At 33.1% G+C, this 13,147-nt stretch overlaps 1 protein-coding gene across 1 annotated transcript in view; it reads right to left on the bottom strand.

Annotated features, from left to right (window-relative positions):
• Positions 1 to 2,270: 2,270 nt before the first annotated feature.
• LOC149925453 (protein white-like) overlaps positions 2,271 to 13,147 on the bottom strand; it is a 41,256-nt gene continuing 30,379 nt past the window's right edge. Inside the window, exons 15-17 of the mRNA XM_090160892.1 lie at positions 5,610 to 5,710; positions 5,472 to 5,548; positions 2,271 to 2,413 (exon numbers count right to left, since the gene is read on the bottom strand). Coding sequence (XP_090017018.1) covers positions 2,309 to 2,413; positions 5,472 to 5,548; positions 5,610 to 5,710 — 283 coding nt within the window. The 3' untranslated portion in view covers positions 2,271 to 2,308. The remainder of the gene's footprint in view (positions 2,414 to 5,471; positions 5,549 to 5,609; positions 5,711 to 13,147) is intronic.

The following is a 13,147-nucleotide window of genomic DNA, read 5'->3' as shown; positions in this document are numbered from 1 at the left end:
AAGGCGCGTTTAAGAGTCTATAGTCTTGAAAAATGAGGAAAAATTATTTTATTTACCTGAATACAGAAATTTACAGAAACAATTATTATTTATATTGAATTGAATGTAAAACTAAAACTTTACCGCAAGCCGGGTCACCCCGCCAATTAATTCCCCCTTTTCGCTAAACGGCCTTTGTACCTTTTGCGATTCTTCGCATCGATGTACGCAACGTAGTCGTAGAGAAAAAGGTTTCAGTTGCAGTTATGTTTCCCACGAGCCGGCGAAGAAGGGGGATTATGATCTAACTGTCTGGAAAAGTGGGAGACCCAATCAGCAGCCAAGAGAGAAATGAAAACAGTGTCCATGCTTCAATATATGACGTTTTTTTCGGAATTTTGCTCCGATCCCGTTCTATTACAAAGGTTTTGGAAAATTTTACTCTGATCCCGTTCCGCTAAAATGATTTTTCGGAAATTTGCTCCGATCCCGTTCCGTTACAAAGATTTTTCGGAATTTTGCTCCGATCCCGTTCCGTTACAAAGATTTTTCGGAATTTTGCTCCGATCCCGTTCTATTACAAAGGTTTTGGAAAATTTTACTCCGATCCCGTTCCGCTAAAATGATTTTTCGGAAATTTGCTCCGATCCCGTTCCGTTACAAAGATTTTTCGGAATTTTGCTCCGATCCCGTTCTATTACAAAGGTTTTGGAAAATTTTACTCTGATCCCGTTCCGCTAAAATGATTTTTCGGAAATTTGCTCCGATCCCGTTCCGTTACAAAATTTTTTCGGAATTTTGCTCCGATCCCGTTCCGTTACAAAGATTTTTCGGAATTTTGCTCCGATCCCGTTCTATTACAAAGGTTTTGGAAAATTTTACTCCGATCCCGTTCCGCTAAAATGATTTTTCGGAAATTTGCTCCGATCCCGTTCTGTTACAAAGATTTTTCGGAATTTTGCTCCGATCCCGTTCCGTTACAAAGATTTTTCGGAATTTTGCTCCGATCCCGTTCCGTTACAAAGATTTTTCGGAATTTTGCTCCGATCCCGTTCTATTACAAAGGTTTTGGAAAATTTTACTCTGATCCCGTTCCGCTAAAATGATTTTTCGGAAATTTGCTCCGATCCCGTTCCGCTAAAATGATTTTTCGGAAATTTGCTCCGATCCCGTTCCGTTACAAAGATTTTTCGGAAATTTGCTCCGTTCCCGTTCCGTTACAAAGATTTTTCGGAATTTTGCTCCGATCCCGTTCCGTTACAAAGATTTTTCGGAATTTTGCTCCGATTCCGTTCCGATACAACAAATTTTCGGAAATTTGCTCCGATTCCATTCCGATACAACAAATTTTCGGAAATTTGCTCCGATTCCATTCCGTTCCTCTACTTTCTTATAAATTAGCTCCGATTCCGTTCCCGCGGCGCTGGAACGGAACGGAGTCCGCGGAAACGGAATAATTTCCGCTCCGTTGCAGCTCTCTAATCAAAATCTATGTACTCCAGCGACGCCGAGTGAGGCGTTTTAGAACGTATGTCTACGGGCGAGTAAATCGAAGAGAGATAATCGCGCCAGACTACAGACTAAATATAATGTTGCTAGTACTATTCCAAGTAGTAGGTTTTGTAGTCTTTAGCGTAACTAGGTATCACTAGAAAATTTATTAGGCGCGAAGGTACAGCTGACATACTTTTGGGTCTTATGCTACTTTTGATATAAATAAAATATAATATTAATTTATTTACACCGCAATTTTAATTATTATATTATAACAATAATGTATTTATTTATACCTAGGGAGAATGTCTATGTCGAGACGGTTTTTAGCCTTTCTCTCAATCCACCCGTTGGTCACACCAGTACGCTCCTCCGCTTAAAATAAAACAAATAGTCCCGGTATTTCATTGGCTGCTTAAAATTTACGTCACCTAACGCGATGTAAATCAAAAGCCGGTGACGTTTTGTCTTTCCCCCCCCGCGCGAGATGGGGGGAAAGGCGTTCAACGTGCCTCGCGATTGTCGCAACATAACCATTCTTCCTAAATATAAATAAATACATTCTTGGTTATAAAATAAAATTAAAAGTACTAAATTTAGTACGTTATTAGTTTCACCGATTATACAGAGTTATCATCGGTTCTTACTGTGTGAGTAAAGTAGTCTCGTATTTTATTTATATTTAAAAATGTTTTTAACAAAATACTACGTTGAGGTGTATATTTATTTGATTGACGAATTATACACGTATTTTTCAATATCGTTTTTATGAAAATAAACGAATTTATGTAATGTAGACGAATGACGCTCTTTTCGATATTCGTCACGGTGACCTTCAATTTTTATTGCGTCGAAAACGGAAGAACAAGCTGACTGAAGCCACGAAGTAAAGAATCACCGAAATCGCCAGTATTCTCAAAGCATTCCAGTAGATATTCATCTTAAAACAATAAATAGTGCAATACGTTAAACTGATTTTAGAGCTATCGTTCAGATTATGTAATTTTATTGGTGCCAAATTAGTTGTTGATATTCGTTATACTAATTAATTGGTCACACTTTTACACCAAACAATGCGTTTATATTGAGTTATAAAATACGTGAAAAGGTAGAATAGTCCATAACAAGTTGGCAAGCCAAAATATACCTCTCCTCGGAAGAGTTTCTAATTTTCAGTGAAGCGTAACATGAATCCGTGGTTCTCTCGTGCAGGAGGGCTTGGGTTCGAATCCCGCCCGATACTAACGTAAATGGAAAAATAAACTATACTACACCCAATAACAAAAAGAGGGCTCTTTTTGGAAAAAGCTTTTCCCTAATTCCAAGAAAATGCGTACGAGTTCGCAGCCCAGACAGACAGACCCACAGACAGACACTGTGATTGTAAAACCCCTCCTAGGGGACATAGACTTAATAAAAAGAGACAAAAAGCTAAACCCCAAACAAATTTTAAGAAATAAAAAACTTAAAAAAAATCGTATCAATAGGTCTTCGTCTTCGGACAAGCATAGGGGCTGTTCACAAATTACGTAACGTGTTAGGGGGAGAGGGGGAGTTTTCGCAAGCGTGACGAATTGTTACGTGGGGGGGGGGAGGGAGGGTTCACTAAAATGTTACGTAACACATCATATTTTTAATATCGTAGAATAAAATTTTCATCACTTTCAGAAACAATCGCAATTATTAAAAACATAAGCATCTTCATTGGTTTACTCAGGTTTAAAAAAAAGCATTTCATACCCATGGTTATGAAGTGTTGCGTAAAAATACAGTTGTAATTTCAAATGTAAATTACAAACAATAAAATTTAGTACCTGATCTTATTCTACTTTATTACCAGCATATTAGTTGTTACGTACTATAATAATTTAAGGGGGGGTTTGAAATTTGTAACGTAATTTAAGAAGAGGGGTCTTTCCATTTGTTACTCTTTGTTACGAGGGGGAGGGGGGGAGTTCAAAAAGTGGTTTTTCTGCGTTACGTAATTTGTGAACAGCCCCATAAAGACGCGAATCTCGGACCAAAGAGCCTAATTTCATTGGTTGAATTTCCAATAGCTGTATATCTTAAACAAATTGTTCACCCAAGTGTACTGTTGACACTGCTTAATTAACTGCCAATTAGTTGGACAAGTTTGGTGGTCCAATAAATTGGCCTTTAAAAATGGTATAGTCTGAAGGCCCTCAAAAGCTAGTGAACCTCTTAGACCTAAGTGGTACCACGGCAAAATTTATAGTTTCGTGAAACCAGGATCGTTTTATGGAGAGTTCAGAACACGGGCTAATCTGCTCTGCATAACGAATTGCAAGCGTAGTGTACATCAGATGGCCGGGGAAAGGGAGTACATAGAGTGGGTTTACTATCACAGTGTCTCGTCGCGACATCTAATAATCGCTACAGGAGCTAATATGATTTTAGCGAGCAAATTATGTTAGATGGTCTATTGAATCTCAACAATTTAATATATTGTATAATTTCTGTTTAAATATTGATGTACTATTACAAGCAATTAAGAAGACAATATAATTATACACATATATAAAAACAAATTATTTTATATAGCAATAGTTTCTTATATTCAGTTTGAGATACCTGAAAATGACGATCAAGTTGAGTAACAAACTGTGAGTGCCCTAAACCTGTCAATAGAAAGTCCCTGGTGAAAACATCGATTTAGTTAACAGCTTCAAAACGCTTTACCTCAGTTTAGTAAGATTAAAGCTTACTTTTGAAATTCTTTCCTATGCGCCTATCCAAAATTGATAACGTACAAAATAAATTCCTTGAACTCACCCATACTCAATTTCGAAAAAACCTGTCTTATGACCACTATTTATTAACTCGACCGCTTATGCTTGAAATCGATAGAAATATTTGCCAAAAAACTATAATTATTATTAGTAAAAACTAGTTGGCCCAGCCGGAATATTAGTTTCACATCGACGCAAAGTATCAAAGGTTAAATAGTTAAGCTACCTTCGATGTCTTACGACGTCCAATAATAATCCAATATAATTAATTTAAACCGTCGAAAAATATTCCTATTATAAAATATCGAAAGAAATGATCTAATTCAAACATCCCACCAATTATAATCCTATTCTAGCATATCGAAAGAAATTGTCTAATTCAAACTTCCCGCCGAACTAATCCTATTACATTTTTAATTCTTTTTCTTTTAATTATTTTTATTAATTTCAAACTTCCACCAGAAAGACTATATAACGATTCGCGAAGCGTTATTTCAAACTTCCCACCGAAATTCAAACTTCCCACCAAAGCTCGGCTTGTAGCTCCATCTACCGTGTCATCGCTTTCCACGCCGACGCCAAACAAACAAACAAACACTTAAAGACATTCCGTCCATAGCAATAGTGTCACTTCGAATATATATTCGATGTGAAACTAAAAACTATTTGTAACTCCAACATTCCCGATTTAACTCATTCTCTCAAATTTCACGTACCCGTAACAAAAACGAATCTTAAGATAACATTTACTAAGATTAACATTTAATCTCCTTTGACGAGATTCCAAATGACTTGTCAACATGTATATATGACCAAGTTCCGAATTTTTATTAATAAATGTTCAAATATTGTTATATTGTAGCGTATATGAATTTTTAAATATTATACTATTGTGGCGTATATCCTTGCAGGTATGTCTGTTTCATTTCATCATTTATGGAAACACTTTTAAAGACCGAGAACAGAATGAATTACCACCCTATTTCACTTACTAGAACTGCGAAAAATTACACCCATAGCTACAACGGTAACCAACTATAAATAGCGCCCTAAATCAACCGATTTACCAGAGGTCAGCTGCCGAAAGTGGTTAATCGCTTCGTTACAAAACCATCAATCGTAAGGCTCTGTGAATTCGAATTTAGGATACGAAGTTCTATATCATCTTCAACCGAGTGAGGGATACTAGGAGTGACATCTGGAGGATAATGCAAGAAGAAAGAACAATTGTAGAAAATATAGATTTACCTCCTTAAAACCGTAGAAATCCAAAAGTTCCGGGCCAGATTTGAAGCAAGATGTCGTGCTATTTTTGTCACAGCCCGCTATAAAAATGGAATGAACTCTCCATAAACGAAATCTTACTTTTGAATTGAAGCGTCTCACCTATTGTCTTGATGAATCTGAATTGATTGGCGAAAGCGGCTTCTATTCCGTAATGAGTGAACGACATGTCTCTCAGAATGGACAGCCCGAAATCGAGATTTCTAAATTAAAGTAAATTTCGTCAAGTAGGAGCCAAAATATGGTCTTTAGGAGATCCCCATAGAACATAATATAGATCAAACTTTTATTATTTAATAATTAATTAATTAATTGATTAATCCAAGGATCAAACAAGTAGACAAGTTGCGGGGCTGATGCTTTTCATGTTATACTGACTTTCTTTAGGAAGCGGGAAAAACGCTCTTCATCCTATCCCTCTATCGGGGAAAATAGGCGTAAATGGCACTGCGCAAATGCGAGCACCAGTCGGTGTAAAAATAGCAAACACTCGCTGAAGGTGTTTTTAATATTGATTAGTCCCCGGTAAAGTATTTAAACCTCTACCTTCATATCTGGTGCTTCCAACCGTTATCCGAACCATGTTAATAATTACGATAGATCAGATATCAGATTAGTCGCATTTACTCTCAGATTTTATCAGATCAGTTAATACGGATCAAAGTGCAAACCAGATAGTTAAAATTTGAAACTAATCCGAATTCCTCGTGAACCGACAGATTTCAGACGCCTCACAGTTCTCGAATTTATGTATCCTTCTATTAAATTCCTTTCTAAATTTTAATTTCTGTTTATTCTGATTTACTTTCCAGAAGATTACATATACAGGGTGCTCAAATTGGTTCGAAAAGGCCAATTTCCTCAAAACGTTCAATTGGAAACTCTAAATTCAAAGGTTGAGAGAAATAAAAAAAACCTTCAACGTTTTCGATTTTCTTTTACCATTAGGTAGTAGGTACAATCAGAACGTTGTTTTGCACACTGAAACCTGTTCCAATTAAATTTAGTTGGATCGAAAGCTATGACGTCATTTAGGAGACTTGCAGAGAAATTGTTTCAAATGTATGTCGGTACTTATGTTTCAGAATTCACTAAAACATTACTTTTTTCAAATCACTGGTTTGAAGATGTTATTTAATCCAATTTTTAATAACTGTATGGTTTCTCGGACTGCTCCAGAATAATAATAAATTATGAAAACCTTTTTAGATAACTAGTGTGTTATTGATTTGCCCGTCAAAAATCAAACATTACCGTATTAGCCACTATTGTAATTATTGCCCTCAACAGCTTGAATTGTATTTAGGTTTAATATAATTGTAACGCCACTAGTATTATTTAGATGTTTACAAGGCTCTATTCGAACTGTACTAAACCTAATCACACCACAGTTCGAGTCGTTCGCGACTTGAACAATACTGATGACGTAAATCCGAGTACAACATAACATCGACGTGGAAGAGACTGTCCTCGCCTATTTTGCTCTACACCTTCGATCAAGCATAAGAGCCGCAAACGAAGACTAAAGCTGGTTTCACACTCGACGGAACATTAGCAGCGTAAAGTTGAACGTTAGCGGTATATCGTATGGGAATCAATTTTCAGCTCGGCGTTTATTATCGTCTTTCCGGCATATTTTCCGTCGAGTGTGAAACCACCTTTAGGTTTGCTTATAGCTTATGTCTCATTGTAACATTTTTGAGAATGACCTACTACTTTCTCATTGAAAAGTTTTGTCTACCATCTACCGGTAAAAGAAATAAATTTAAATACATTAAAATTACAATTTTTTTTCCATTTCTCTGAATGTTCATATTAGAGAGTGTTCCCTATTAAAAAATATATCCTGATAATTACTTATTTCTAGATAATATACTTTGAGAAAATGGCCGGTTTGAGAAAATTGAGACACCGTAGTAGTCAGGTAACTGAATCTGATGAGCTTAGCAGATCAGATCAGATCGGTTACATGAGATAATGAGTCAAATACAGTTTGAAATCAGGTTATTGGGAGAGGGAAATATAAAAGATTAACCTGATCTGACTAGCTGATTATGTTCACACATCTGAAAATTACGACCTGAATCACTTGATCAGGTAGTTGGCAGTTGGAAATACTATTCAACACCAGTGGCGGATACAGAAAAAACTCAAGGGCGGGGTGCTAAAAGACATCCTGAGCTATAGGTGTAATAACAAAGCTTAAGCGTCAAGGGGGGAGGCGCGCACCCCGCGTGTATCCGCCACTGTTCAAGACAGAAATAAGGTTTTAAAAATATATTTGCCCAGCCCGAAGTAATTTTTGTCAAGACGTTAGTGATCTAACAAGGCGTTTAGCACAAATTTTGTTTTGGGGTTAAGTAGACTTTCATGTATCTTGAAAATTCTTTACGGGAAAAGTTAAATGTACATTTGAAACTTTTAAAATGGTTATTTCGTTAAAAAAAACAAGCGACATAACATACTACAAACACGCGCGCTATTTCTAATTTGAAAGATACATGTGTGTGAAATATTGTAATAAATATTAAACACCATTATTTATTTTTTTCACCCACCTTAGGCCTAAGTCATCATGCGACTTTTAAAGCCATTAATTCAGGTGGTTGGGTTACAATGCGTAGGAGGGCGGTGGGAAGCCCTGCAAGGCACGCGAGCCAACAGCTCCCTACACTCACTATTAACCATAAATTGGCCAGAAAAAACGTTTTTGGCAACTAACAGCCATAATTGATCTATGGGATTTAGCATGGAAAAATAACAGTTTTTAAGGCTCCTGTAAAACATTTAAGAAATTGAAACATCAATATTATTGAAAAACTATCAAATGAATAAATTATATAACTTTTGCCCATTTACTTGAATTAGTCGTAAATTCCACAATATTATTAAAATTTATTAAAAATACTTGAACTTACAGAAAATATTGACATTAATTTTTTTAAATTTACTAATTTTGTTAATTAACCCAATTTTTGTATTTCAGGCTAGAGTTCACCTAATTTATTGTTATTGTTTTTATTGCTTAAAAAAATTTAAGTTTAATCAAAAATAATAAAAATTGACAAAAAATATAAAATACAAACAAATTAGACAATTTAGTGGTATATAACCAAAATACTGTCTTTTACTAAATTATAACGGCATTTACCGAAAAACGTCAGAATTTACCCAAAAAGCTTGACAATCTCAAAATGTATTAAATATTATACACTTTATTCGATTAAATAAAATTTTATTAACCAAAAATACTTAACATTCCCCGAATTTATCTAATAGGCCTATTAGTTAATTTTACCAAAATTTCTTAGAACTTAGACAATTTTGTCCAAGATTACCCAAATGATTTCTATATACCATATTTAGTCGCATATTTATCGTATATAATACCATTTACTAATTATATTATTATTTATTACCAAAATATTCATTTGTTTATTCTTTCAAAAATGTAAATATTGCAATTTTGAAAAACTGTGATTTTTCCATGTTTCATCCCATATCTAACTTAATCGTTTTGATTAGTAACAACGTTTTCAGTTGCCATTTCAAAACGAAAGCACTTTGTTAAGTAGAAGGAAAGTGAGGGTCTGGCGCCGATCGGATCGTCGAAATCCGGGATTTAAGGGGTGAAATGGGGGTAAAATCGTCGAAAAGTCAATGTATTTATGGTATTTCACGCGACGATTTGTTTTCTCATATATCAAGATATTATGTCCAGGCCACCTTGTTCATTTATCTACGCTTATCTCGAAAGATACTTGAACGTATATCTTATCAAGTTTTATCGTACGGAATAAGTTGAAATGATGTAAAAAGTGATAACCTAGGCGGCGCGTGCGCAGATTACCCCGGGGGACGCGGTTAATTTGAATTTAAGTGTTTTGACGTCATGGAATATTCGTTGTTAAAGTAGAATGGAAATATTTTTAAACTTCATTTTAATAACATTATCACGTAAGTGGTACTTAAATATGCTTGGCACTTGAACCAATCTCACGAGTATTTCTTAAAACGAATATCTCGATCGCGTTTTATCGTACGAAATAAGTGGAAATTATGTAAGTTGTATGATACTTGATAACCTAGGCGGGAAGATAGCGCGCGCGTGCGCGGATTACCTGGGAGGCGCGGATTGCCCGGGCGCGCGGTTAATTTGAATTTAAAACATGGATTCCCTCTCCGAAATAATTCATGTACCCAAAATTGGACCGCAAGTTTTTTTTCTTTTTAGGGGAATCTCTATGGGAGTTTCACATTACAATATAGCTAATAGGTCCAGTTTGGGGTACTTTTGGTCCGAAATGGGGTACATAGGGCCGTAAATGGTGACTTTGGTCGTTTTTTAGGGTACTTTTGGTCTAATTTGGTCCATTTTTGGGTACATCAGAAAAGCAGTTGGAAAAACGAAGAGCCTTATTTTTTTTTCCACCCATCTCCAAACTCCAAAAATTTATTGCTTTAATTTATTTATCGCTTCCGTAGGTATAAAATAAGATAAAAACCACTTACCTATATTTTAATTACGGTAAATTAAAAATACTTAATTAATGTACTAAGTTACGTTTAAAAGAACCTTTTGTAACAATTCCAATATGTAAATATAGGTAAAAGGATTGAAAAAATACTTAAAGTAAGTGGTTTTACTGATAAACTGTAAGGGATTTAACTTTGAAGGGTATCTTAGATTATTGTTTTTAATTTTATTCAAGTTGAAAACGTATTAAGAGTCCTTCAAAGTACTATAAAAGGATTTTATTTACGAACTAAATTCATATTTTCTTCAAACTTTCAATTCGCTTTTATTACAATTTAAATACGGTAAAATATAATTCTTATACACAAATATAGTCAGAAAGATACTATAAAACACTAAAATTAAAATAAAATTAAATTTGTGTGGATAAGATTTGTAAATATCATTTTGAAACTAATAACTTTCATGTGAGCTTTGTTATTGAGATTGTTATTCCAATAAAGCAATTCTTTGGGTAGTGGGGAGGTTTTCCGGGAATTTTCCCGCATACGAGTGCGTTTACCGCGTATATTTCCGTATAAGGGCGTTTTCCGCGTAGTTTTTCCGCGAATGAGCACGTTTTTCGACACACCAGCGCGTTTTCCGCGTAGTTTTCCGAATTGGGGATCTTGTTTCTTGGTATGTTGATGGAAACTGAGAAAAATTTGGGATATACTGATAAAATATTACTCTTATTGACGGGAATTCTCGTCACTGCTTATCGAATGTATAACACCTTTTAAGGAAAATAAATTTTTGAGACAAGGCTGCCATCTATAGAAGCGTTTTACAGTTCATTTAAAAATATATATTTTTTTAAATCATCATCTCGTTCGTAATTGCCTTTCTATCTCTTCAATTTTAAAAGTATCCTAATTAATTCTATATTTTTAACAAGTCTCCAAATTATACCAACTTTTAACCAATTTTCCCCAATTGTACTAATTTTTAACAGAATTTCCTAAATTATTCTAATTTTACCATAAGCCAACTTAATTTCAAAACTATTGTCTATTTATGAAAATTGAGTTTTGTACGTATTTTGAATCGTTTCATTTCTATCCCTAAAATGGGTGATTTGTAGGAAATTTATATTATTTTTATTGGCTTTACGATATTTCAAGTTAATTTATAAAATTTATAAATGAGTTTAATTAAATTAATAATTAAGTTTCGTTCGTATATTGAATCGGTATTTATTTATAATAATTTTTTCACCTAGATTAATTTTTTATCCCCCACACTCTCGATCCAGCTCCCTACTATACGTGTCCATTTATAATATCAAAATTGAACCGTCATGAATAATTCATATAAACGTAAAAGACGCGGGCGTCTTGAAGTCCAAGTTTCGTTTCCACTGAAATAGAAACAACAAGAGGAAAGGGTCTTTCTGGTGACCTAACTTTTAACATTGCTGGACGTTTTATATTTATTGTGTTCTGTTACTTATAGTCATATGGATTTCCATTCATTCGAGGAAGTTAGTGAAATAGTGGAAGAGTATAATAGGACGTGGTTAGATATGCAAGAAATAAAAGATCATTTGGACGAAATGGAAAAGCATTTAAAAAAGTGGGAATTGAAGTTAGAAGAAGCTTGTCAAAGGGAAATTGTACTGAGAAATAAAGTTAAAGATATAAAAACCAATACAATTGGATTGAAAATATTGCAAGATAGTTGGAAGGGAGCAGAGAAGTAAAGGGATAATATTGTATGTCATTGATTGGCTTAAGACCTGTTAAATAAAATATAAAATAAAATATGAAATAAAATAAAATATGAAATAAAATAAAATATGAAATAAAATAAAATATAAAATAAAATAAAATATAAAATAAAATGAAATAAAATAAAATATAAAATAAAATATAAAATAAAATATAAAATAAAATATAAAATAAAATATAAAATAAAATATAAAATAAAATGAAATAAAATAAAATATAAAATAAAATGAAATAAAATAAAATATAAAATAAAATGAAATAAAATAAAATATAAAAATATTAAAATATTAAAATTACTAATTTTTAACAGAATTTCCTAAATTATTCTAATTTTTACCATAAGCCAACTTAATTTTAAAACTATTGTCTATTTATGAAAATTAAGTTTTGTAGATATTTTGAATCGTTTCATTTTTATCTCTAAAATGGGCGATTTGTAATAAATTTATATTATTTTTATCGGCTTTACGATATTTCAAGTTAATTTATAAAATTTATAAATGAGTTTGATTAAATTAATAATTATTTTATCTGCTTATCTTTATGTCAAGTGTTTTAAATAGCGACATGAAATACACTTTTTAACTACGTCAGGGAATATTTGACAAATGTCACGAGTGTTTTGATTACCAACGTTTTTTAAATAAATCGGAAAATTTGTGGATAATGAATAAACAATTCCGCAAAAATTTATTGCTATAATTTATTTATCGCTTCCGTAAGTATAAAATAAGATAAAAACCACTTACCTATATTTTAATTACGGTAAATGAAAAATACTTAATTAATGTACTAAGTTACGTTTAAAAGAACCTTTTGTAACAATTCCAATATGTAAATATAGGTAAAAGGATTGAAAAAATACTTAAAGTAAGTGGTTTTACTGATAAACTCTAAAGGAATTTAACTTTAAAGGGTATCTTAGATTATTGTTTTTAATTTTATTCAAGTTGAAAACGTATTAAGAGTCCTTCAAAGTACTATAAAAGGATTTTATTTACGAACTAAATTCATATTTTCTTCAAACTTTCAATTCGCTTTTATTACTATTTAAATACGGTAAAATATAATTCTTATACACAAATATAGTCAGACAGATACTATAAAACACTAAAATTAAAATTAAATTAAATTTGTGCGGATAAGATTTGTAAATATCATTTTGAAACTAATAACTTTCACGCTTTATTTCACTCAAATATTAATTAATTTGGAAATATATTCGATGCTTATTTGTTTTTTACCAGTTCATTTTAAGTACGTTAATCTATTTTAGTCCTATATACGCCTATTTTAGGCCTAAGAGTAACTTGCACGTCCATTTTTCGTACTGTGTGTATTAAAACTTCTTAGCGAAAGGCAGAAGCTGTTTATTCTAACGCCTATTAGCTAGA

The sequence above is a fragment of the Leiobunum rupestre genome, chromosome 10 (genome assembly GCF_980474605.1).
Source record: "Leiobunum rupestre chromosome 10, qqLeiRupe1.1.hap1, whole genome shotgun sequence".
NCBI lineage: Eukaryota > Metazoa > Arthropoda > Arachnida > Opiliones > Sclerosomatidae > Leiobunum > Leiobunum rupestre.
This window is presented reverse-complemented; position numbering and strand designations above follow the sequence as displayed.